The 26,966-nt window shown below is 44.5% G+C and overlaps 2 protein-coding genes across 4 annotated transcripts in view; one reads left to right on the forward strand and one right to left on the reverse strand.

Moving 5' to 3' along the window:
- Positions 1-16,590, reverse strand: part of AFG2A (AFG2 AAA ATPase homolog A) — a 583,775-nt gene extending 567,185 nt beyond the window's left edge. For all 3 annotated transcript variants that reach the window (XM_068280086.1, XM_068280104.1, XM_068280096.1), the window contains exons 1-3: positions 16,317-16,590; positions 6,570-6,694; positions 5,904-6,061 (exon numbers count right to left, since the gene is read on the reverse strand). In XM_068280086.1, coding sequence (XP_068136187.1) covers positions 5,904-6,061; positions 6,570-6,694; positions 16,317-16,440 — 407 coding nt within the window. In that variant the 5' untranslated portion in view covers positions 16,441-16,590. The remainder of the gene's footprint in view (positions 1-5,903; positions 6,062-6,569; positions 6,695-16,316) is intronic.
- Positions 16,591-16,697: 107 nt separating this feature from the next.
- Positions 16,698-26,966, forward strand: part of NUDT6 (nudix hydrolase 6) — a 72,609-nt gene continuing 62,340 nt past the window's right edge. The window contains exon 1 of the mRNA XM_068280127.1: positions 16,698-17,036. Coding sequence (XP_068136228.1) covers positions 16,841-17,036 — 196 coding nt within the window. The 5' untranslated portion in view covers positions 16,698-16,840. The remainder of the gene's footprint in view (positions 17,037-26,966) is intronic.

The raw sequence follows: 26,966 nt of genomic DNA on the forward strand, positions 1-26,966 counted from the left end.
ATCAGGTGCAGAGATTACAGGGGAAGCATGTTTGTACTTTGTGTTTACACTAACAGCATGCAGTCAGAGTAGGTGGAGAAACGAGGAGAGCGAGGTGAAGAGGTTTTCATTGGGGAAAAGCAGCATGTTGTGTTGTGTGAGGAGGCAGAAGAGCAGCAGTGTTTCATCTGACTTGCACAGCAGAAGGGAGACGGTGGCACTGCTGTCCTGACTGATGGGGAATGGTGTGGCCAAGGGTGAGCAGTTTGTTTGTCACAGACTCACAGCCAGCCAGTGTGCTATTGTGGTGAGCTACAGCATGTCGTGCATGTGTGATCATTCAAAATTGGGGGGGGGGGGGGCTGGGGGGGGGGGGATTGAGCCGCAGGTCCTCAATGAGCTCCTTTGTCTTAGCCATGACTAGGTGTCTCCCTCTCCCGGCTTCCAGCACATACAAGCTCCGGTAAGGCTACCTTCATACACACTTAGTGCACTTAACTGCATTATCTTGCCTAAGCACTTTTCTCAGTATATACTTTGCACAGTGGCGTTTTTTGCACGGGTCCTGCGTGGGGGGGGGGGGGGAGGGGGGTCTGTGTGTATGTACATCTCCAGGTTTTTTCCTGGAGTTGGATATGCACGCAGCTCCTGCACACGGTGTGCCCTCATAGTTATATATTTATGTATATTATCTATTTGTGATGTGATGTTATATATATTTTTCACAGGCACGAGTCACTTTATATTTGTGTGTATTTTTTATATATTTTCCTTGTTTGTTTTTGTAGTTTTTGCACAGGTTGCAATTGTTTGGATAATTATTGGCACTTCACTTGCATTTGGTCTCCTTTTTTTGCACTATATTTTAGTAGCCTGCTGTGTATGCTCTTTATATATGATTGTAGGTATTATACTATATATTTGATGTGTGCTGGAATACCAATAATCATTGGTTTAAATGATTTTTTATCTGTTTTTATGATTGTTTTTATTGGATTGTTTAATAAAGCTTAATGAATATTTTTTTGCAACATATGCGTGTAAAGTTACAATTATTTATTGGACATGTATTGGTGACCTGGTTTGGCACTTTTCTTGAAGCAAACTGTTATGCTGGGAATACACGGTTCGTTTTTGCCTTCGTTTGAACCTTCGATTCGTTCGGTAAACGAATCGAGTGTTGAAAACGTATGTGAAAATAGTCATAATCTCATTATAGTTTCGATTAATAGACCCCAAAAACGAACGACTAGTGATCGAACATGTTTGATATTATCTCTCTTTATCCATCTAATCGAGCCAATGGTAGGCTTGATGGCTGTTCAGATCGATTATATATTCGTTTATGCTAGTCCGTCCCTGTAAAAAGGGATTTTCGTTTCGTTTCTTTGCAGCCTTCGATCATTGGAAAAACGAAACCATCAGAATCGAATAAAAAAACGAAACCGTGGGTGGTGATATTAACCGTATGACCGATTATTTCGGGATCGAAAAGGACAAAAGGCACAATCGAAACGAAGGTTTAAACGAAGGCAAAAACGAACCGTGTATTCCCAGCATTAGCCATGACTGTCCACAAACCAACCGCAGAGAGCTGCCGTTTTTCACCTGTTGAGTTGATTAAAACAGCTGTTCCCAATTAATCAGGGTAATTAGGATGCTTTAGAACAGCTTGAACTATTTGGAATAGTATAGAACTTTGGATTTTCCCACAGACTGTGACAGTTTGTGAAGGATATGAATAATTTTGGACTGGACACTTTTTGCTAAAATGTAAATAAAAGCTGAGAAATGTTTCCCCCCCCCCCCCCCCCCCCGCAATAATGATTCTTGTACATTGTCTTATTATCTTTTGGGAGACACCTATGTAATTTCCCGTCAAAAAATGACTTGCTGGTTGAATAAAAGTAACTTTAAAGGGAACCTTAAAGTGAATGTTTATCGTTTCAAAAAAGAAAAAGTCAGATACTCACCTAAGGAGAGGGAAGGCTCGGTCCTAATGAGCCTTCCATCTCCTCTCTCGATGCCCGGTCCCGCGCAGGATCCCCCGTGGCAGTATTCGATCAGTTCGGTCAAATACTGCCACTTCCGCAGCCGAAGGGATGTTTCGGAAGCCTTCTGGAGCACTCGGGCTCCCGAGGACGGGGCCGCTCCATAGTACGCATGCGCGAGCACCCTCTATGACGCGCTCGCGCGTACATAGTATGGAGCGGCCCGTCTTCGGAAGCCCGAGTGCTCCCGAAGACCTCCGAAGTCCCTGAGGCGGCGGACGCGAACGGGGGAGCCAGCGCAGCACCGAGGGCACCGGGAGAGGAGAGGGAAGGCTCATTAGGACCGAGCCTTCCCTCTCCTTAGGTGAGTATCTGACTTTTTTTTTTTTTATAGCGGTACCCATTGGCTTTAACTGAACGGGGGGTAAAGAGTTTCAATTACCTGGGGCTATTACCAGCCCCCTGCAGCAGTCCTGTGCCCTCGGAGCCGCTCCGGAATCCTCCGGCCCCCCACTGTCACTTAGTTTTGTTTTTTGACGACTCACCAGTCGGTTGCGGTCCGCAACAGCGCTAATTGCAGTAGGGAATGCGTCCAATAATACGCATGGCTGCCGGCCGACTGGTGAGTCGTCAAAAACGAAACTAAGTGACAGCGGGGGGCCGGAGGATTCCAGAACGGCTCCGAGGGCACAGGACTGCTGCAGGGGGCTGGTAATAGCACCAGGTAAGTGAAACTCTTTACCCCCCCCCCCCCCCCCGGTTCAGTTAAGGTTCCCTTTAAGTCAAAATTTGCAAGGGGTATGAATAATTATGAGCAGCACTGTACAATGAAATTTGCCTGAATTAGACAATTCAAGTCTTCAATGGGGAGGTAAGTCCACCATAACCTCCCATTTTAACCACTTAAAGGACTTACGAGGCCAGATTTGTAAAAAATACATAAAAAAAGTTAGATACCTGTGCGTGTTTGCAAGGCACGGAGGACGCCGTCCGCACCCTCCGTGCCGTTCCGCCTGGTCCCCGCTGCTTAATATGCCCCCGAATGACCCCCGACCGCACGGCCCGGGTCGGGCTCTCTAGCCTTCACAAAGATGGCGGCCGGTGCTGGCCGCGGCTGCGCAGTCCGCATAGCCGCGAGTGCGGCTGCGCAGCTCTAAGGCCAACTCCCCGATCCACGCTACTGTTACGTGGATCGGGGGGTTGGCCTTAGAGCTGTGCAGCCGCACTCGCGGCTATGCGGACTGCGCAGCCGCGGCCAGCTCCGGCGGCCATCTTGGTACAGGCTGGGGAGCACGACCCGGGCCGCGCGGTCGGGGCCCGTTCGGGGGCATATTAAGCAGCGGGGACCAGGCGGAACGGCACGGAGGGTGCGGACGGCGTCCTCCGTGCCTTGCAAACACGCACAGGTATCTAACTTTTTTTATGTTTTTTTTGCAAATCTGGCCTCGTAAGTCCTTTAAGGACCAGGCTCCTTTTCCCTGATCTGTGCTGCGTGGGCTCTCCAGCCCACAGCACAGATCAGGTTTGCTGCAGGGCAACCAGACTTCCCCCCTTTTTTCCCCACTAGGGGATTTCCTGCTGGGGGGGGGGAGGGGGGTCTGATCGCCGCCGGCTATCTGCGTGCTGCGGGGGGGGGCCTCCGCAGCAATTTCCGCCCTCTCTGCCCTTCCCTCCCTCTCGCTATGGGCGGCGCAGGACGGAGATCCGTCCTGCGCCACCTAGGATAGGCTTCAGCCTATCAGATGCCTCTGTTTGGCCGGGGATCGCCGATCTGCTTTACGGCGCTGCTGCAGCGCTGTACGATGTAAACAGCAGGGATTTCTTCCCCGCATGTTTACATTTCACCTGCGAGCCGCGATCGGAGGCTTGCAGGCTGTTCACGGAGACACCCTCCGTAAACTGACATGGAATGGAAACCCACTTAACACCTAGGTCCGCCGATCGGCTGACCATGGTCGTTAAGTGGTTAAAACTGTTTTTAATGCATTTTAATCCTCCTGGTGCCTTTGTTTTATCTTATTACATACACTGAAAGCTGCCATTGCAATTTATTGCATAACTGCTGTATTTATATATTACAATGGGCTTGATTCACAAAGCTTTTTCACCTGTTTTTCTCTGTTTTCACCTTATCTATGAAACATTTTTAAGCTTCCCAAGAGCAAAAATATAATATAATAAAAGTATGAAACGTAATATTGAAATTAAGTTAATCGGGAACAACTTACTTTGAGTGATTATCTTGCTTGTAAATGTGCTGAAAGGTTATTTTTATCATTTAGTTGATAAATAAGTGATGTATGAGAAGTTTTGAGAATAGAGCCCAATGTTTCCAGTGAGAAAGTAAAAAAAAAAACCCCAAAACACATAAATCCAGGCACATGTCCCTAGTTAGGACATTTAAATAAGTAATTTAAAGAAAGGGAGGTTCTAAGGGGGTGTGACCACAAAATAGCAAAAATTAGTAACCCTTTGCACACTTGCATGCAAATGTTCAAACAAATGCATTAACAGATTCACTCATCCAGGCACCACTGTTATCTCTACAGCTAAATTAAAAGCCGGGGTCTGAGTTCACAAAGGAATGCATTCTCTTGCTTAGTCACCTACAGTGCGCAGAAGTACCCAGGTAAACGCAGGTGTCCTAACTCTGGGCCTGTAACATGCATGCAAACATTCATTGCATCAAATGATGCGCTATCTGTCCCGCTATCTGTCCCAGAAGAGGACGTCTAATCCCTAGATAGGTTTGATGCAATGAATGTTTGCATGTCTGCACTATGCATGTTACAGGGCCAGAGTTAGGACACCTGCGTTTACCTGGGTACTTCTGCGCAGTGTAGGTGACTAAGCAAGAGAATGCATTCCTTTGTGAACTAATACCCTGGCTTTTAACTTAGCTGTAGGGATAACAGTGGTGCCTGGATGAGTGAATCTGTGAATGCATTTGTTTGAACATTAGCATGCAAGTGTGCAAAGGGTTACTGATTTTTTTCAGTGACAAAGTGTCTTCTCCTGTGTACACTTTTGAAATGATTTCAGCAGAGACACAATACCATTTTTTTTTTTAATTCAATTGGCTAGTAGGGATTAAATTCATCATGGCATGGGTTAGCCAGAGGCTAACTTCCATCCCATAATGCCCAGCATAACCTCTGACCTGAAGTCAGCAGGCCATTGGAGTTTGTAAACCAGAAGAGAATGTGGGTTTGCCATTTTCAGGATTTCAGCATTTAAGGATTATATTTTAACTCTGAGGCCCCTATTGCACTTTATGCAGTATGATTTGGAACAGTCGCACCGCGCACGGAGTCAATAAGGTCACACTGTGCATTATAGCTGCAGTGCAACTCAAGAAAGAAAAAAAACAAGACACTTTGGGGGCATTTCTGGGATTACCACTGGAGTCGCACGGTACCGCACATGCTTCCCAGAGAACTTCCGTCCCATCCCAGGCAGTGTGTCATGTTCCAGTGACTGTAATGGCCACTGCGACGAGCTACTATAGAATATAGTGCTGGGACGCAACGTGGTGAGTGTAAAAGGGCCATAAACCCATGCTTGTCCCATCTTTTTACGTTCTACCCATACAAGTGAGAAGATGGAGGCCAGTCCAAAATCAGGCAAAAAAGCCCTTGTGAAATTATTCAATATTAATAACACCTGTTTTATTTGTATTAATAATTTTTCTTTTTTAAACAAAACTTTGTGGTACCATAAATTGGGCATATACCTTTCGGGGATCCCTTACTTTATGCCACTAAAGACTACACTAAAGTAATCCAGCTATGTTAACATAATGTAGTAGTTTCAATGTATACAGATTTTATAAAGTTTGGGGATTATTTTTTAAGGGCACTTGAAAATACGCTTTCAATCCTATAATCTGCAAAGAAAGTAGTAAACTTATAAACGATATTCAAAGTAACTAACCTTAGGGTGATTTCTATATCTTCTGCTTGTAATGCAGGTCCAGTGAGAGCCTCAACAAGAACTGGATCACCTGGCTTCACCTTGAGGTTCTTTTGTGCTGCTGTTCCAATTCCTACCTTCCCAGACGGAAACCCACTTACTGGCCAAGCGGTGCACACCTATGAAAATCACATGCATGAAAAACAAAGCAGTACATACCTTAAGGCTTTAACATGGAAGCCTTTATGGCATTGATAACTGCATTAAAATACTATATATATTTACATATTCATATATTTTGCAGTGATGCATACAAAACTTGATCCATTAATCATAAAATGTACCATTTGCTATTGCTGAGGTAAAGTAAACCTGTAGTAGGAAGGCTATTGAGGCTGCCATCTTTGCTCCATTTTATAAAATTATCTGGTAATTGTTTGGCATTCATGGTAATCTTCTGCTTCTGAACAAGTATGCTGACCTGATGATTGTACTCTAGTCTGACCCCAATGGCTGCATGCAGTTGGGTGTGTGACTCAAGACAGCACTGAGGCGCACAATTTGATTTACCATTCTATTTTAGATGGAAATACTGATGAAACACTTCAAATTCCTCAGGTTTCCTTAAGCAGTAGCATAAACACCACTTTTTTCATAATATGAAATAATATAGATATACGGAAATACCTCCTGCCTTCCATCCTTGGTAGTAATTAAAACAGGACGTCCAATACAAATATCCGCTTGTTTCATGCTAGTCAATCCAAGCTGGACAAAGGAACATCTGTAAGACTTTGGTACTTTGTCTTCCACTAGAAAAAGAAGGGAAAAAACATCTATCGGTGATAAACAAGCAAGAGTGATTCTCTAGATTCTCTAGATATTCTGCTGAAGCAGTCATTGCAATTTCACCATTTTTCTTACATTACGTGAATGAGAGGGAAGTACATTGTGCTAGAAAGAAAGGATATGGGGAAGAGCTATTCTTCCTCCAGTTACACATATTACTAAAATTGACCACAACACTGAATTAACAGAGTGAATACAGATTTTGGCATGTGCCCCTGCAGCAGTGTTCCTGGCAGCTGTAATTTGGGCAAAGGGAAAAGCCAAGAGACGCCTCTCCCTGTGCTAGGTAATCTAGGGGAATAGAACAAATATATTCCGCTACTGATTACCTATTTGTTCTTTTGGCCATGTAATTTGGAGTCCAGCAATTACCCCAAATAACATAATTAGGCAGCATCCATGTCCCAGTAAAAAACACAAATTCAATGATGGACACCGGGAACAGATAGTATTTATGATAGACCCAGTTAATAGATGGCTTCCCTTGACAGATTCCTAATCACATTTGACTGCCCTCAAAACAGATTTCATTACAGACTGCTCTCCCTAGTGGCAGACCCCAGTAACAAACCACACCACACCCAGTAATAGGACCTCTATGACAGACAACACCTAAACGTTAAGGCCTCATTGACACCTGAAATCGTAATCACAAATTGAGATATTGTGCGGCTGGGTTTTTTTCCCATCCTTGCGTTTATGGTAAAATCGCTTTTCAAGAGTGGTTTTGTCCTTCACTCCCTGACGCAAGTCAGAAAGTGAACTCTTTGACCCGGGAAAGAATAAATACAATGTATTAATTCTTAAAAACACGAACGCAATCGCTGCACAAATCGATTTTGTTAGCATTTTTCCTTTATTTTCCATTGAGGCGGGATCGCCTCAAAAATGGTACAGGCACCGCTTTGCTTACCGCAAAGCGGGCACAACGCCCTGATATGATTCTCATATTCATTGCACAAGCGTTTTGGGGGCGATTTAAAAATTCGCCTGTGCTTGAAAAAAGCCTGAAAACGCCCTTAGTGAGAAGGAGCCCTAAAGGTACCTTACCTTAAAGGTATTACCTAAACAACTTTTGTTGTAACAGACCAGACTCCAAGTGATAGACAGCCCTCTTGTTACGATGCTCCTCAGGTGCAGAGCTGGCAGCGTTTAACTATCTCCAGGTTGTCCAGCATCAAGCCTCTTATCTACTCCGCACCCTGCTCTGCACATTACATGACATCGGACAGGAGAGCTGATGCAGGGCGCCTCAATCATCTGCTCAGAGGGGGAATTTATACAAGAAACACCAGGCATACTACATAGCAGGAACCCCAGTTCTTCAAAGTACCGTAAGAGGTGTCTGTGCACATGCCATATGTACACCCTTATGACTATGCTAGGGACACAGCTCCCTCTATGTCCATACAATCAATAGATTAAGTTTTCTGCTGCACCAAGCAGTCAAGGAGAGATTTATACTTTTCTGCTCCTAGGGCAATTTTCTAGCACCTCTCCTTCCTTCCATGTAGTCACCCTACCATCCCATGTGCATTTTTTCTTCTACAGTATGTGTAAAATAAACGTACAGCAGCCCGATCTTTCATGTACAACTCTCTTGGGCAGCAGCACTTTAATTCAATGTGTTGAATAATTTGAAGTCGCCCTTTTCATTTAGAGCCTCTCTTCCACATTAAGCAACTGAACTTCCATGTCCAGCAGCCTCAGACCCAAGCCTTTGTCACCCCTCCAGAAATACATCTCTGCAAGTAGTACAGTACTAAAATGGCATTAGTTCTACCTATTAGGTTTTTGATTAAATTTGATTAAGATTAAAAGATAGCGGACTTTCAAGCTGTTACTAACCATAAAGTATGGAATGAGCACTTTTCCTGTAAATAATACATTCCAGGAGAGATCCACTTTCGATTAAAAAAGAAAAAATTCCTGGAAGATACTGATGTAAACCACTTTGGTTATTGATATACTAAATGCAGGAGCGCTTTTGCATTGGGCACAACTATAACACTATATCCACTGCAGTTGCTTTATTCCAAAATATGCAATCCTGGCAGTGGGACCTATGTCAATGCTATGGATGGTTGTTGACATGCAAGTAATGTAGGGTTGATGCGAAATTATGCTAATTTTTAATGTAAATCAACACGGTTTGAAAATGTACCAAATGAAGCTGAGGTGGGGTTCAACTGGCTCGTTTTAAAACTGCAAAAATGTACAATAAAATTAGCATAATCTTGAATTTGCATTTCATCGACCATCCCTAGTCAATACCTCTGCTGGGCAGATTGTTCTGCATGCTGGTGTCATCTCCTCCTCCAGGTCTACGCAAAAATATGGGAGTGAATGGGGGGGTGGGGGTGATAGGAGGGACCATCGCAACATAGCTGCCCCTTCCAGTCTCAAAGTGTGACTTTAGCCAAAAGATTTTTTTTTAAAGGGACCAAGAGGCATGAGAAGAAGAACAGAGAATACACATCCAGGATCCACCATGAAAATTCCTCTGAGCTTATGTTTACGTTTGGCAGCTCTGCCACGGATTAGGTATAGTTTAAGCCTTAAAGAAACACTTAAGTCAGAAAAAAAAAATGAAACTAGCTGGCAGCGGGGGACCAGAGGATTAGTGAGTGGCTGGGAGGGCACAGGACTGCTACAGGGAGCTGGTAGAAGCCCCAGGTGAGTAAAACACTTTTTTTTTCTGACTTAAGGTTCACTTTAAAGCACACCTGAACTGCATGGCATACGGAAGCTGACATTTTTACTTCCTTTTAGGTCCCATTCACACTTAAAAGCGTAAATTGCGGGAGTGATTTTTATGCGATTACATGCGGAAAAATCACTGGACACTGCATCGTTTTTTTCCGCAATTGCGTTTAGCGCTTCTATAGCTCGGAAACACAATCGCCGGGAAATCACCTGAAAATGGTGCAGGCTATGCGTTTGCCGATTTGCGGCAATTGCTGGCGATTAATGCAAATCGCCCAAGAATGGGCCCATAGGGTTTTATAGCACTAGCGCTTCAAAAAGCGCTAGCGCTTGAGCGTTTTGCCGAAATCGCCGTGTAAATGGGGCCTTAAAGAATGCAAATTGCCTGGCTATCCTACTGATCCACTGCTTCTAATACGTTTAGTCATAATCCAGTTACACATATCCAATTTTCATTGGCCAATCACTGACCAATTTTACCATCTCAATGTTGTATGTGAACCAACAGATTTTGAAATCTATCAACAGATGATGTAGGTAAGCTCTCATACTACATCATGGAAGTTGTAAAATTGGATGTGGGTACCAGGCTTTATGCTGGAAATACACGGGTCAATTCTGAGCTGATAAGATGGTTAGATCATTTCCGACATGTCCAATCACCGTTCAATCGTTTGGCCGCTCGATTTATTATTGAAGTGAATTGAAAAAAAATAAGAAAAACGAGCAGAAGATAAGAGAATCGATCGGGCGCAGAATCGAGCGCCAGAATCAGCCCGTGTATTCCCAGCATTATACCCTGAACAAGCATGCAGATCAGGTTTTTCTGACTGAAGTCTGAATAGATTCGCTACAAGCTTGTTTCAGATGTGTGATTGAGAAACGACTGCAGTCAAACATAATGCAATTTGCACTAAAGGCTCATACACACATCAAACTATAGTCTTTGGAAAATGAAAGATCATAGACCAATCTTACCACCCTTCATGTAGTATGAGAGCCATACTCTACACAGTCTATTCTATGGAGCTGAACTCCCCATCAGAAAAAAATCTTTGCAAGATGCTGCACACAGATGCTGTACAGACACAAAAGATCAGTATCTGCAAAAGATCTGTTCCTGCAAAAGATCCATTCCTGCAAATTGCAATGATAGTCTACGAGATCTGCAGATCATCATACACACATGATTTAACTGACATTCATCTGCAGATCAAGCAATCATCTGCAGATCTGAAAATCCATCCTGGTGGATCTGATCTGCAGATGAATGTCAGTTAAATCATGAGTGTATGATGATCTGCAGATCTCATAGACTATCATTGCAATTTGCAGGAACAGATCTTTTGCAGCTACAGATCTTTTGTGTCTGTACAACATCGTTGTATGCAGCATCTTGCAAAGATTTTATTCTGATGGGGAATTCAGCTCCATAGAAAAGACAGTGTAGAATATGGCTCCTAATACTACATGGAAGGGGGTAAAATTGGTCTGTGATCTTTCATTTTCAAAAGACTATGGTCTGATGTGTGTATGTGGCCTAAGTATGTTACTTTTCCTAGCATGAAGATTGCTATGGTAACAAGCTTGTTATCACACCTTATACAGAAACGCACTAAAGAAAGTGTGTCTGGAGAATGGGGACCATTACAACAAAAACATGTGAACATGCTGACAATCGTAAGCCTGGTGTGTTCACATCCAGCAACTTGCAAAGTGTGATCCCACCTATATAATCTCTTTATTTTTAAACTATAGTATGTATTGTGTATGTTAGGTCTGTTATTTTGTATTATTAGTTACTGTTGAAAGCTTTTACATTTTTCTTTTTAAACAAAAAATGTCTATTAACAACTTCTTTCTAAGCGTTACTTGCCTGACTGACAGATACGTCCAACACTGCCCCACACAAAGTATGCAGATCAGGCACTCTAAGGCTACCCACTAGATCACAGTCAGTAGCGATTTATACTTTCAAGGAATCATCAGCAATTCCGAAAGCACTTTGCTGCTGAAAGTGAATGGCCGTGATCCCACAGGAGCAATTGTGATTTTTGCAAAATCGTTATCACCCTGCATACAGCAGTTTCAGAGAGATTTTATAGGGGAAAAATTGCTTTCTCTAAAAGGGAACTTGAAATAAGAGGGATGTGGAGACTGCCATATTTACTTCCTTTTGATCTGAGAGACTAATCCTCTGCCTCTAATACTTTTAGCCATAGGCCCTGAACAAGCATGCAGATCAGAAATTTCTGACAAAAAATATCAAGATTTTCTGTATGCTTATTTCAGGTGTGTGATTCAGACACTACTGAAGCCAAAGTTCAGTAGGACAACCAGGCAACTGGTATTGTTCAAAAGGAAATAGATATGGCAGCCTCCATATACCTACCTCTTTAGGGTTCCTTTAAATTGCTCCAGAAACATTCTGCAATCGCCAGTGGGTCCAAGGCCTTAGCGCTGAAACTCACTAGGGCGATTTTGGCAGCGTTTTGGGATTGCTGACAATAGCCAGGGATTCCTAAAAATGCGTTGCCAATGAAAGTGTGTGGTGTTGAACCCACTAGTGCGATTGTGATTAGGAGTCATAACAATTGCAGGACATGTAGCATTTTTACCACATTTGCACTCAATGCTAAGTATAGAAGTGCTACAAAATCACTTTCCAAGGCGATTTTGCAGCACTTTGGGGAGCCAAGATTCCACTTTTAATAACCTTTATAATACCAGGTTTCAGGACTTCCTGCTTTTTGTTCTTCGTCCCTCCCCTAAAAAAAGAGGTCACAGGTGCTTCTCAGATTGGTCACAGAAAAGCACCTAAGACTGCTTACTTTAGGAGCGGGGCTACAGGCAGAAGTCAGCCACCTAGTAAGTATAATAAAGTTGGTTTTTGTTTAAAAAACAACAACATGCAAATCGCGAATTGGAAGTGCTGTACAGTTTAAGCTTTGGGGAATACCGGGCGCAATTGCACTAGGAATCGCCGCACACAGCAATGTGGCGATTTTAAAGGACCACTATCGCGAAAATCGTAAAATTTTAAATACTTGGAAACACATACAAATAAGAAGCCCATTTCTTCCTGAGTAAAATGAGCCCTAAATTAAATCCTATGTTGCTGTCACTTACAGCAAGTAGTAGAAATCTGACATTACCGACAGGTTTTGGACTAGTCTATCTCTTTATGGGGGATTCTCAGGGTTATTATCAAAAGCACTTAGTGAATGGCAGTTGCTCTGTTCAACTGTCAAAAAAGTGTACGGTGAGGCTGGCCAGCATCTTTGTATAAATCCTTTTCAGGGGGTGTCTTTAGAAAGAATAAAGGCCATGTTGAGAATCTCCCATGAGAGATTGAATAGCCCAAAACCTGTCTGTTCTGTCAAATTTCTACTACCTACTGTAAGTGACAGCAACATAGGAGAAAAGTAATTTATGGCTCATTTTACTTAGAAAAAAAAAAAAACATACTTATTTGTATGCATTTACAAGTATTTAAAATTTTACGATTTTCACAATAGTGGTCCTTTAAAGCACTGCAGCGATTCCTAGTAGGTTCCAGGCCTTACACAAGGGAGGCATAGGTTACCGCTTTGCACAAAGCCAGGCACTTGCTAGTGCTAGGTACAGGCTGTGGAGAGGAAGCCCTTTTACTGAGTCCACATGTGACAGCCATGCTCAAACACAGCATTCTGAAATTTTTTTTTTGTATTTTTTTTTTTTTTTTGGTTCTGTTCTGTAAAACTATTGCGTATCAAATGCTGACACACGTAGGGTTACAAATGATGCTGACAAGTTTGAACGGTTCCTTTTTTATAAAATGGGAGCCGTTCACCGTCAGCTTTGCATGAGCGGTGAACGGACAAAAAAAAAAAAAGGTCTGCTCTCAGCACAAGTGAGAATTTAGCCTAAACCATCAGTCTTGACTTGAGGGAAAAAATATAAGGATAAAAACCCAGAACATATTATACATAGTCCAGAGCATATTTACACAATGGCAGAGAAATGAAACCTCAGTAGTCCAAGAGGCAACATCCATAAGCCAGTAGGAACTCCATGAAGGCTGCCATTATTATCCCTTTTTAAAAACTGCCAAATGGCTGCCTGCTATTCTGACATCTATGGAATCAACCTTGCAATAATTAGGAAGGGAGTGGAACTAGCATGTGATGTTCCTACCTGATGTTCCTGCTCAGTTCTTTCCTACCACAGGACCTGTGGAGCTAGGCCAGGCATGGGCAAACTTGGCCCTCCAGCTGTTAAGGAACTACAAATCCTACAATGCATTGCAGGAGTCTGACAGCCACACTCATGACTTATAAAGGCAAATGCATTGTGGGACTTGTAGTTACGCAACAGCTGGAGGGCCAAGTTTGCCCAAGCCTGAGCTAGGCAAAGCTTCTACTGCAGTAAAGAAAGTTGCAGTGTTCTCCCCACAATTTTTTTTCCAGCTGGGTGGCATAAAATAGTAGCCGGGTGGCATGAAAAAGTAGCCGGTTGGGGCTTGATGAGCGAATGCAGGGCCGGTGCTTCTGTGAGCAACTCTGCTTACAGCATAGGAGGATGTGAGCCGACTACAGCCGGGTGCTCATCGAAACTAGCCGGGTGGAGCACCCGGCTAAAAGAGCCTGGGGAGAACACTGAAGTTGCACACCACTCATCCTCACAGGTGCAGCAAAATGGATGGATTGGGCCCCGTAACATCTTTTAGGGTGAAGTAACAAGCCCCAACCCTTTGTAAACAGATACTTGCCCAGAGATTATTACATGGCAAGAAACGACATATAAAAAATAACGTATAGGAAATTAAAAATAAGCCACACAGCTAATTAATCCATACTATATTTTATTGTTCAAACATTCCAACAGTGAAGATAAACACTTGACTCAGCGTGAACATTATGCAGCTTTATTTCTTAAAAGGTATTACTTCTAGATAATCCAAAATTTGCTTTTATTAGGAAGCAACATTCCAGAAAATAAAATTGCAAGCAGCATGAGATCCATGATGCTGCACTAATTTGATGCTCAAATTTTGCTAAAACTTTCTTCAGAAAATCAATGTAAATTAGGCAGTATCCATGTACAGTTGGTTACTGGAGGCACAGGAAACATGATTATGTTGTGTGTGAAAAGAAAGAACAATGGCAAGGCTGCAATACGTATAGTTGTTGTCCTGATGCTCTACCCCCACAACAAGTGTGCAGATCAGGTAAATCCCAACTCCACTGACCACTGCTTGCAGGCTTGCTGCATGTGTCACGATCTACTGAAGCAAAAATGTCAATGGCCAGGTAAGTAGCATTTATTGTTTTTAAAAAGAAGATAGATGGAATTTGCCTCTTGCTACAGAGTTTGTTTCATTTTTTTTTACCATTCTTCATATATACCTGTGGTGAGAGCAATATATAGGCTGCCATTATGGTCCTCTAAAAAAAACACATAGGCATATTTTTTCTTTAAAAAAAAAAAAAAAAAAACACTGTTGTACAATATATACTGTACACTGAAATTATTTTAAAAGCAGCAGCTTTCTTTCCTGCTAGGACCCACCGTTGACTGCAGTCCCCACTCTCAGGCAGCTCAAGCCATCAAGCACTTTCCAGCTCTAATTAGGCTAACTGGCAGCTTTGTAACCCCATGCATGTCAGCACTTGAAAAGTGGGACAGTTACCTGGCAACGAAACTTGCAACCTGTGAAGCTCTAGTGAACTTCTTGACCACGAGAGTTATGCTAGGTACACACTATGAGATTTTCTGGTAGATTTACTGTGAGATCGATTATTTCCAACGTGTCCGATCTGATTTCCAAACAATTTCCGAGCATGTTCCGATCGATTTCCGACCGTTTTTCCATTCACTTCAATAGTAAATTGATCAGAATATGCTCGGTAATCAATCGGACATGTTGGAAGTAATCGATCTGACAGAAAATCTCATAGTGTGTACCTGGCATTAGGGCTCGTTCAAACTGCAGGAAAACACAAAATAGGATGGTGAACACATCCTATATTGTTATTTTTATTATGGCATGCAGAATGCTTACTAACATGCCCTGTGGATTCGGTTCCGTGACTGCTGACACCCAGCATTAGGTCCTGCAGAAGCATGGGGCACTACATTGGTTGGCAATGCTTAGGAGAACTAATTGAGAAGCATGTGAGCATAGGCAAGCCGGCGCCGTGCTGGGCCGAGGCAAGCCGGCGCCGTGCTGGGCCGAGGCAAGCCGGCGCCGTGCTGGGCCGAGGCAAGCCGGCGCCGTGCTGGGCCGAGGCAAGCCGGCGCCGTGCTGGGCCGAGGCAAGCCGGCGCCGTGCTGGGCCGAGGCAAGCCGGCGCCGTGCTGGGCCGAGGCAAGCCGGCGCCGTGCTGGGCCGAGGCAAGCCGGCGCCGTGCTGGGCCGAGGCAAGCCGGCGCCGTGCTGGGCCTAGGCAAGCCGGCGCCGTGCTGGGCCTAGGCAAGCCGGTGCTATGCTGGGCATACAAGACAAATAACATTTATATCGCACTTTTCTCCTGGCGGACTCAAAGCACCAGAGCTGCAGCCACTAGGACGCGCTGTATAGGCAGTAGCATTGTTAGGGAGACTTGCCTAAGGCCTCCTACTGAATAGGTGCTGGCTTACTGAACAGGAAGAGCTGACATTCGAACCCTGGTCTCCTGTGTCAGAGGCAGAGCCCTTAACCATTACACCTTACATCCACCATTGCATAGGCAAGTCGGCGCTACGCTGGGCATAGGCAAGTCGGCGCTACGCTGGGCATAAGCAGACCAGTGCTATGCTTGGCATAAAAAGAGCCAGTGCTATGCTTGGCATAAAAAGAGCCAGTGCTATGCTGGATGGGCAGAAATTACACACAACTCAGAGAAGACATAACTAGCTACCTTTCTCTAAGAAGTCTGTAACAGCTAGCAGCGAGGGCTGGCCGCTGTCAGTGGGGGACTCCAGGCCCGGAGAGGCGGCAGCTGCCCCAGACTTGCCCCTGCTCTTCCTCTTGCTGGAGGCCATGCTGCCATAGATGATGACAGGTCAGCGGCTCTCAGCCTCTCACGTTGCTCGCATAACTTCCTCACACCCCACTTGCACTTCCCGGGCGGCCGTAATGTGTGCTATATGAGCGCAGCTCCGCTCTACAACGCCCCGCAGCAGTGCTAGTATTGCCGACATTACGGGATGACGGCATTTCTAAGCTGCTGGATTTCTATTGGCTGCTTTCACGTGTTGTGCTGGAAGCTCAGGCCGCCATCTTATAGCAGGGAAAGAAGGGCAGCGGGTTTCTGTTGACTTGAACAGCCAGCCAGAGCTTTCTGGTTGTTGCAGTCCCAGATAAGAGAGCAGCTGAGCTACTCCTCCTCCTCACATCCTCTTCCGTGCGGTGATGACAGTTGTGTAACTTGGGGACATCAGAATGCTGCTGGCTGCAGTGCGCTGGGGCTACAGGGCAACTTCTCGTTGTGTGTGGAGGGGTTGCTGTCGTGCGATCTCCATGCAGCATGGGTCGGATCTGTGGCCTCAGGAGATGGTGGACAAGTTCGGGGGCGTCACCGTGCGTCTCCTACCGGTACACCAGCGAGACGAGGCTGCATTCGGGATCTGGCTGAAGGGCAAGTGTCGTGTAGCCCTGTGCTTCTTGTATGGGGTCCACTAATTATACGCAGGACTGCTCAGCTGCTGCTCTATAACTCAAGTATCATTAACTTACCACAATGCATTGATGGTTGTATGCTGTAAGAAACCTGAGGTATGGGGGGAAAAGTTACTAACTTACCTGGGGCTTTTTCCAGTCCCCTGCAGTCTATCAAAGGTTTTCTTCCGGTCCCCTCCATTGTATCGCTGCCCCCCCCCCCCACCCTAAAAGATCGCAGAGTAGACTATTCACGACCGACTGCGCATGTGTAGTCCTGGCAGTGTGCCTCCTCGATCGTGCGCCCGTGGCAGGGAGCATTGTGTGCAGGTACAAGTCTTACGAACTGCGTATGCGGAGAAAGCTCCTGGTCACTGGCGTGCGTTTGAGGATGCGTGGCCGGGGCTGCATATGTATAGTCAGCGATCTTTTAGAGAGATACAATGGAAAAATGATGGGGACTGGGAGGAAAGTAAGGGCTAAGCAGGTGGTTACGGCGCTCAGCGCCGAAGCTGGGCGCCACTATAGCATTTGTGCTATAGTATCTGCCCCGCCCAATTGTGATTCAGCGATAGCCTGACCCCGAATTACTTCTCTGAGTTGCAACAACTTGGAGGTGTAATGGTATTTAAAGAAAATCTGTAAGGAAAAAAAGGGCCCCTGGGGTGTACTTACCTCAGGAGGGGGAAGCCTCTGGATCCTAACGAGGCTTCCCCCTTCGTCCCTCCGTTGCTTTGCCGGGACCCCCCTGAATCGCGGTGAGGTAAATATTTACCTACCGCGATCCTGCGCAGGCGCACTAGCCGGACTTCCTTGTGGTTAAGGCGGAAATAGCCAAATCCTATAGATCCGCTCTACTGCACAGACGTGAGTCCTTTTGCGCCTGCGCTGTAGAGTGGATACGATCGGGCTTGGCTATTTCCGCCTAGCCCAAACGAAGAGCTGCTACTGCGTCGGTGTAGTGTCAGAATGGGCAGCCCCACAGATTGTGCAGCTCTGTTGGTTCTGCGCATGCGGCTGTGGGACGTGCGTGCTACGTCATCCTCCAACGCTGCAGTTTCAATTCACTTACCACATCCACCCATCCTCTATCATTTAACTCGAAGGCAATACAAGCATAGAACAAAATCGGGGGACCGATAGCCCCCACTGCCTCTCTAATTCAATGCTAATTAAGTATCAAAAGTCTTTGAAACACTTTTTATATCTACCTTCTATAGGATGATACAGAGGATATTGGCGAGGGCTGTAGAAGGTTAGTATGCTGATGACAGCGGTGGTGGGCGGAGGCGGCCACAACGTTTATACACAATTCAGCAGCATAAAAACGGGCATGCGCTTTAAATTGTCGCGTACTGAAGACGTGTAGCCCGATGCTCTAGTACGCAATGACGTTTCCCCTTCAGCGTGCAGGGCTGCATTCGGGCTGCACATTCTGACATTACACCGGCGAGGTAAATATATCAAGCCTTGTCAAGCTTATTTGGGGAGGATTCAGGGGATAACTAACAGAAGTTACCTCACAATTAGGACTAATAAAACATAACTTTTATTTGATATAAAAGATAAAATAGACCTAAGTCTAGTCTAAATTGGTGGGGGGTTTGTGTAATATATTATTATTGTTCTGAACTGTAAAAAGGGGGGGGGGGGGACTATTTATCTCCAGATATGTCTTACTAGTAACCCCTAGTTCATTTATTCTAAGACTTATCATTATTAGACAGTTAGCCTAAACTAGACTTAGGTCTATTTTATCTTTTATATCAACTAAAAGCTATGTTTTATTAGTCCTAATCGTGGGGTAACTTCTGTTACTTATTTGCTGAAAATCAGTTTTTGTGAGGATTGTTTAGAGGACTTGGGGGCGCCAGCGCTGGATTCCCTGAACCTACAAGGGAGAGGGAAGCCTCATTGGTACTCTGGGGCTTCCCCCACCCGAGGAAGGTATCCCCCAGAGGGTTTTTTTATGTTACAGAGTCTTTTTAAGGCCTCTTGCACACTACATGTGATTCCGATATTTTTTTTTATACGATCCAATTTTTTATTCTTTTTAGAAACGTAGCCGCATGCAGTACTTTTTTAATCGGAATCAAAAATCACATCATATAAAAAATCGAAAGCGCATGTAGTGTGCAAGAGGCCAAACACTGCCAGGAATTTTGAGTGGCAGCAGGGTGAGCCGTCATTCAATTCACCCTGCACCCAGCTCACCAGCGGCGTACATATACATACGCACCAAGGGACCCTTTGCAGGGGGACTGGAAAAAACTGTTTCCCTCACCTCAGGCTTCCTTTTGTGATTTATTGCTAATACAGTATAGTGTGCGTGCATGCGTTTGTTTGTTTAATAAAATCAAATAAGCAGCCCAGCATGCAGTATGTTCCCTTTAATGACCAAAGTTTATGTTCTACCTTTTTCAAGTGGTTTTGTTCTTGTCATATATATACATTATAACTTCTGGCAAGTGTGCTTATTGCAGTTTTCTGTAAGGTACTTTTGGCAGTCATATCAATTGCTAGTGCTAGGTTCTGCCATCAGTTCAATGTCTGTGCAGGATGTCCAAATGCAGGTGTTCTGGCAGCAGCAGGGACATATCTCACACACGTCTTTCTTGTAAATATTCCATATGTGGATTCAATTCCAGTTTAAAGGGAAGTTCCACTTTAGATATAACATTGCCAGGAAAGTAGATCAGTGTCATACAAGGATTTTGGCTCTTTAAAGCATAACTGTACTTGTATAGGACACACTTCCAAAATATCCCCATTAGCTTCCTGAATGCCTTGCAAGATCCTGGGCAGGGCTGTGGAGTCGGTACAAAAATCCACTGACTCCGACTCCTCAGTTTAGGATTCCTCCGACTCCTCTAATTTGCATATTACAATCTTGTTGATTGAAAGTATGTAACATGAAATTCGTCTCAACTGCCAACGCGTAGGAATTTTAAAAGACAACTGAAGTGAGAAGGATATGGAGACTGCCATATTTATTCCCTTTAGTCATAGACTAAAACTAGTCCTTGGTAAGAGTACTTGTAAAAGGTACAGACCAGAACAAAGAACATCTATCAGGCTCTAGGCAATGTAACTGTGGGTACATGTAAGAGTGATGTGCAGGTACTCTGGAGGGGAATAAGGAGATTCTTCCTCTATTACACATTCTTCATGCACAATCTGAACCAGGTTTATGGGTGATAGACAACACCTCTGTGTTCAATGTGCACAACATTCTCAGTGGATTCCCTGCAGCTCTGTGGAGAGTGCATATGTAGAGTATAGTACTACTGTGTAACAAAGTAAACCTGAGACAGATGAAATTAAAGTTTTATACATACCTGGGGCTTCCTCCAGCCCCCTTCAGGCTAATCAGTCCCTCGCTGTCCTCCTCCGCCACCTGGATCTTCTGCTATGAGTCCAGGTACTTAAGCCAGTCTGGCGTAGTGTGCATGCACACACTCCGCCGCCGGGAGCGTACTACACCTGCGCAGCACTGTTGCGCAGGTGCAGAACGCTCCTGGCTGTGGAAGCGGCATGCGGCCGGACTGCGCTGACTGGCTGAATTACCAGGACTCATAGCAGAAGATCCAGGTGGTGGAGGTGGACAGCAAGGGACTGATTAGCCTGAAGGAGGCTGGAAGAAGCCCCAGATATGTAAAGAACTTTTCTTTTCATCCTTTTCAGGTACCATTTAATTCGTAGTCACCAAACCAAATTTTAACAACATATCAAATTATTTGATTTCATGAGCAAAGAGAGTGCGTACATTTGCATAAATCAGAATCAAAGCAGAATTATTTCCATCTCATTGACCATCTCTATTAGTGACACGCCTACACATCAGGCTTTATACTTACAGCATAGATGTTATTTTGTATATATAAGAGATTCCTGTGTACACATCATATATACAGTAACAATCAGATGGGACTTTAAAAATACGGGGACTGCTTTATTGAAGCAGCACAAGTAACTAATTTTGATTGGTTTATTTCATTTTTGTGGACTAAGCACAGCTATTACTGTATGTATAAATTATTTATGATGACTATTATCTGAGAAATAGAACATTTTATCATATTTTCTATTTTCATTACAGTTTAAATTCATTAGTAGTTGGAGTCGGTGCATTTTTTCCCGACTCCAGGCACCCAAAATTGCCCCGACTCCACAACTCCGACTCAACAGCCCTGATCCTGGGTACCTATTTACTCTGCACCTGAAGGTCACATGGGCTGAGTCATCTGAAAAGCAGGACTTTGTTTATGTCCTGCTACATCTGCTTTGCAGTAGAAAGCAAACATCCTTTCCATTGAAAAGAATGGAGGGACAGTCTGCTTTCTATTTGACAATGCCTTCTAGATTTGAGAGGCGGAGACGGAGCTGGCAGTAAACAACAAAGTTCTCTATTTTGAGATTACTTGTTCCGAAGCAGGTAAAAAGGGCTTGTTAAAAACTGCGTTGCCATATGTAGCAATGTTAAAAGCAGCGATTATCTGCTCGAAACTATAATTTGGGCACACAGAGGCGCCCAATAATACAGTGGATTGTAGCCGATATTTGCAGTTTATACCCACTTATAACCGCTATTTAGCCATTTATAGGCACTATTTACCAATTATAGCTGCTATTCACGGCTTTTAACATTGTGGCTTATAGTGGCAAAAAAATTGCAAATATTGCGCCACTGGGGGGGGGGGGGGGGTGTTTAAGGTTAGGCACCACCAAGGGGGTTTTAGGGTTAGACATCGATAAAGTTCTCTGTGAGAATGAGGTTAGGTTAGGTCATAGTAAAATTACATGTATGCCACTTGGCCCTAGTGCTTTGGATTGTGAACGAACGGGGAGGGGACTTTTTGAATAACTGAAATTTGTAAGTACTGAGATACTTTTGTTATTAAAATTATATGCAAATATGCATAGTGGTGTTAATTGTTTGTAAGATAAGATATCAGCAACCAAAGCAGCACTACTCTGTAAAACAGGTTGTTCAATATTTCCGTTTTGCAGGAGGAATTGGTTACACTGAAAAGGAGTTGCTGTTTGACTCCTGTATTTGCATAACCACTAAATTCGCAATTCTCAAAGAATCACAAATTATCCTATATACTAAACGACGCACCTGCAAGTGCACACACCACAACCGCTGCCTACTAAGCAAATGCCACCTCTGCCCAAAGCATGCATGCACACCACAACCACTGCCCACAGCCATTGCAGTGCGTCTGTACATAATTCCATTCTGCATTTAGTATATATGTTACGGCCAGAACCCGAAGTTTGGCCAGAACTAGAAGTGGCCGGCCACTTCGGGTTCTGGCCGGCCAATGCGCGAACTGGCCGCTGCGCTGCGGCCAATGTGAGAAATGAAACAATTCCTGTAAGGTTTAATGTGATGTTGTGGCCGCAGCGCAGCGGGGGCAAAAAATGTATCACACATCTTTACTTTATTCAATGGCATTAAGCCGCCCGGCTTTTTCCTCTGCCTCTCTCTCCTCCCCCCCCCCGCCTCTCTCTCCCCCCTTCTCTTATGGGCACAGCCGGGCGGGGACACGCGTGTCCAGGAGAGTCGTTCCTCGCGGCAGGAGAGCAGAGCGGGGAGGCTGCAGACATTGCTTCTGCCAGCACCCGCTCTGCAAGAACGGCAGGATTCCCCTGCCGCGACGAACGACTCCGGAGGGACACGCGTGTCCCCGCCCGGCTGTGCCCATAAAGAGAAGGAGAGAGAGAGGCGGGGGGGGGGAGGAGAGAGAGGCAGAGGAAAAAGCCGGGCGGCTTAATGCCATTGAATAAAGTAAAGATGTGTGATACATTTTTTGCCCCCGCTGCGCTGCGGCCACAACATCACATTAAACCTTACAGGAATTGTTTCATTTCTCACATTGGCCGCAGCGCAGCGGCCAGTTCGCGCATTGGCCGGCCAGAACCCGAAGTGGCCGGCCACTTCTAGTTCTGGCCAAACTTCGGGTTCTGGCCGTAACATATACAATTCCTGGCAGATCAGCTGCTGTTGAATGCGCTGTTGCTGCTTGCTAACTGTGCAGCTTAATTGTGAATTTGCAGTTAACAGTGAACTGGTCACGGTGTGTCCACGCCGTGTATAATTACAACTCCATTAGTATCTTCTATACTAATAGGTAGTTGTAATACAGCGTGGATGCAGTGCAGCACATGCATATTACAACTGCCACTGTAACGACTGCTTGCAGCAGGGGAAGAAGAGTGGAGACAGGGCAACGGACACACGGGGGTTGCAGACAATTCTTATAAAGAATCGGGGGCTGCTGGTATAACATACAGTATGAGAGAGGCCCTCTGTTATTGCACATTGCTTTGGACTCCATTCTGTACATGGAAAAATAAAATAATCAAGCTGACATTGGCTTGCTATTACCCTTGCAATTTTTAGGTACTCCAGTGAAAATAACGTAATGAACAAAAGTGCTTAATTATTACAATGATTATGTGTAAATGATTTAGACAGTGTTTGCCCATTGGAAAACCTTTCCTCACCCTGATTTACATTGTGACATTTATCATATGGTGACATTTTTACTGCTGGCAGGTGCTGTCCATGGAAGGAAATGATGCATTTTTGGCATTTGGAAACAGCTGTAAACAGCTATTATTTCCCACAATGCAATGAGGTTCACAGACAGGAGACTGTCAGGACCATGCTCCTGACATCACACTGTGGGAGGGGTTTCACCACAAGATCAGCCATTCAGAGCTCCCTGATGATCAGTTTGAGAAAAGGAAAATATTTCTCATGGGAAAGGGGGTTTCGGCTACTGATTGGGATGAAGTTCAATTCTTGGTCACGGTTTCTCTGTAGAGTGCACAGTTACAATGAACTTTCCCATAAGGGAAGTTCTTAAGGGCTCTTTCACACCAAAAATCACAAAATGCGTTTTGCATTTGTGATTTTAACTTTTGTTAACCTCAAATGACAGACAGGAAAAATGCAGAACTACTACCGGTAAAATTGCAATCAGTATTAATGTACGTGTATTCTCACGATTCCAATTGTAACTTTACTGTAGTTGTGTTTGGAAAATCGCAAGTCTTTTCAAATACAGAACACAGCTGATGTGAAAGGGCCCTAACACAGTATCCCGTCCCTATGAGATTCGCCATCACCAGCTGCATTTCAAAGAATCCATCTATGGAGCAGGCTCCTGGCTGCAATGCATGCTGGGAACCGTAGTCTGTGCATCTCCCCGGTGGGAGATGTACTCACAGCTACATACTACAGCTCTGTGTGTGCTGCATAGGCAGATTCTTTGAACTGTGGCCAGTGATGGCAAATCCCATATGGATGGGGTGCCCCCCTGTAGGTAAGCAATGATGCTTCTCCTAACCTGGCCCCCCAACGGCATAGTACTTTAGGAACCCCCCTTATGGGAAGGTTCATTATGAAAAATAAGAGTGATGGGTGCAAAGTGCATTTGAAAGTTGTATTCCAGGATCAAAAGTAAATGGCTCTTATAAAGGAGACCTTTAAAGGGGAATTGCACCTTCACTGTAATAATGCATCTGTGTTAAGTGGTTTTATAGGTGCAATGGAGGGGGGAGATTAAATAATCAGAGCTTATTTGTGTTTCCTACCCCCACAGTCCTTACCCAAGAATATCATTCAACCATGTCCCCAAAGACACACACACAACACACACACTTGATTAAAGTCGGCTGAGGTGGCTGATAACGACTGCCTCAGCTGTTTATCTAACGTGTGTACGGCAGCCCCCAACCCGCAAGCGATCTGCCCAACTCACCAGACGGGCAGGCAACTTCTTTGAAGACGCCTCTCCCCCGTCCGCTGTGCAACGTCACACATGCACCGCTCTTTTCCTCGGCATTCCAACAGAACACATTGTCCGCTACACAGCCGGCATGTGTCTACTGGCCCGCACAGCAATGTTGCCCAAGAAAATAGGATCCCACTCCCCACAGGCGACATACAGGGTTTGGACAAAATAATGGAAACACCTTGACAATTCTAGCTGTATGGATTGGGGCACTATCATCTTGAAAGATGGCATTCCCTTCCAGGAAACTTGGTCGCCCAAAATTCCTAAATAGTCTTGGCTGTTAATTCTTCCATGAAGGGAAATCATTGGCCCGGCGGATTTCCAAGAAATAGCACCCCAGATCGTCACAGAACCCCCGCCATGTTTTATGGTTGGGAGAAGGCAGTCTGGATGAAAATGCTTCTTTCGGCTGTCTCCAAACGTACACTCGGCCGGAGGTCGGAAATAAGGTAAACGATGATTCGTCAGAGAAAATCAAATTTTTCCACTGCTCGAGGGACCAATTCTGGTGGTTTCTACACCACTCTAAACGCTTTGAAACATTTGTCTTTGAGAGCAGAGATTTTCTAATTGCAGTTCTTCTGTAGGTGTTCATTCAGCTCTGCAGTGATTTTAGGAGCCATGGTTTTGCAAGCTTTTCTAACAATTCGATTTAGAGACCGACGGTCTCTCTTAGACAACTTAGACTTTCGGCCACAAATGTGCTTTGCTGAGGATGTTTTTCCTTCTCTTTCAAAGGCAGTGCTTTTGAGACAGTACCTCTAAATTAAACATATCAAATAACAAAAATAATAAACAAAAAAAATTTAACATATGTCAAGTTTTGATTGCTTAAAACATGTTCAAAGATTATGATGCCAAAATGTTAGGTGTTTCCATTATTTTGTCCAACCCCTGTATATCACAGGTGTGTACGCACCTTAAAGCAGTAGGATCAGCCATACTATTCCAGGGAAAAAAACACATATATTAGTAGATAAATACTTGATCTACTTACATAACACATGTATTGTACTGTCCACGTTTTGATTTCAGTGAATGTTATATAGTAAATGAAGAGAATTCTGTTCCTGGTGGGGGCCATGTCTTTTGCCCACAGTAAAGGCTAACTCGTGATGTCATTTCTGCCCTTTACTTTTTTTTCTTGTCTCCTCCAATCGCTGAGTCACCTCAGCCTTGCTTGTAAACACAAATGAGTAGGGGATTAGGTTTCAGATAAGCAGCAGGCAGGGAAATAAAGGGAAGAGGAGGAATATATTCTAGATAAAAAGAACCCCCAGCATGCAATTCTTTGGCACCGACTACTAAAGAGCCAGTGCTCCTAAGGTATATGATAACTCCAAATCATAACAGCAGAAAACATTTTGAAAGTTTTGAATGCAGGATTAGCATCTTTATCACTTAATACACTCAGACCAGTTGCTGTTGAAATTTGATTTTTATGGTGACGATACCGCTTTAAGTGCCTATTTCCACTGAGCCCGAATCCGCAGCGTTTCCCCGCATACGAGATGGGCGAGGAAACGCTGCCTATGTTTTTAATTGCTTGCCATCCAGATCGCAATGTAATGTGATTCTGGAGGGCAAGCTACAGATTTTCTGCAGCAAGCAGCAGAATCACTGCATGGCACAGCTTAGCAATTCGGGCTGCGGCTAAACAGCAGAATGGGAGCCGCGGCTCCTAATAGAAACCGACACTTAGGGCCTATTTCCAAATTCGGCACAAATCTTCAGCATTTCCCCTCAGGCGAAAGGGGTAAACGCTGTAGGTTTACCATCCAGATCGCACTGCTGTGCAAATCTAGACGGCATGCTGCAGATTTCTGCTATATAGCAGTACATGGCACGGTACAGCAATTCGGGCTGTGTCTTCGCAGAACAACGGGAGCTGCGGCTAAATCGTAAATGGCTGCAGCTCCTAGTGGAAACTGGCCCTTATGCCTGGTACACACCATGCAATTTCCCATCAGAATGATGGGTTGAATCAATTATTTCCAACAGTCCCGATCTGATTTCTGATCATTTTTCCGATCAATTTTTTGATTGGAAAATCAGAAAAAACAATCGGAAATCAGAGCAGATCTGTCAGAAGTAATTGG

The sequence above is a fragment of the Hyperolius riggenbachi genome, chromosome 1 (assembly GCF_040937935.1).
Source record: "Hyperolius riggenbachi isolate aHypRig1 chromosome 1, aHypRig1.pri, whole genome shotgun sequence".
In the NCBI taxonomy this organism is placed as follows: Eukaryota; Metazoa; Chordata; class Amphibia; order Anura; family Hyperoliidae; genus Hyperolius; species Hyperolius riggenbachi.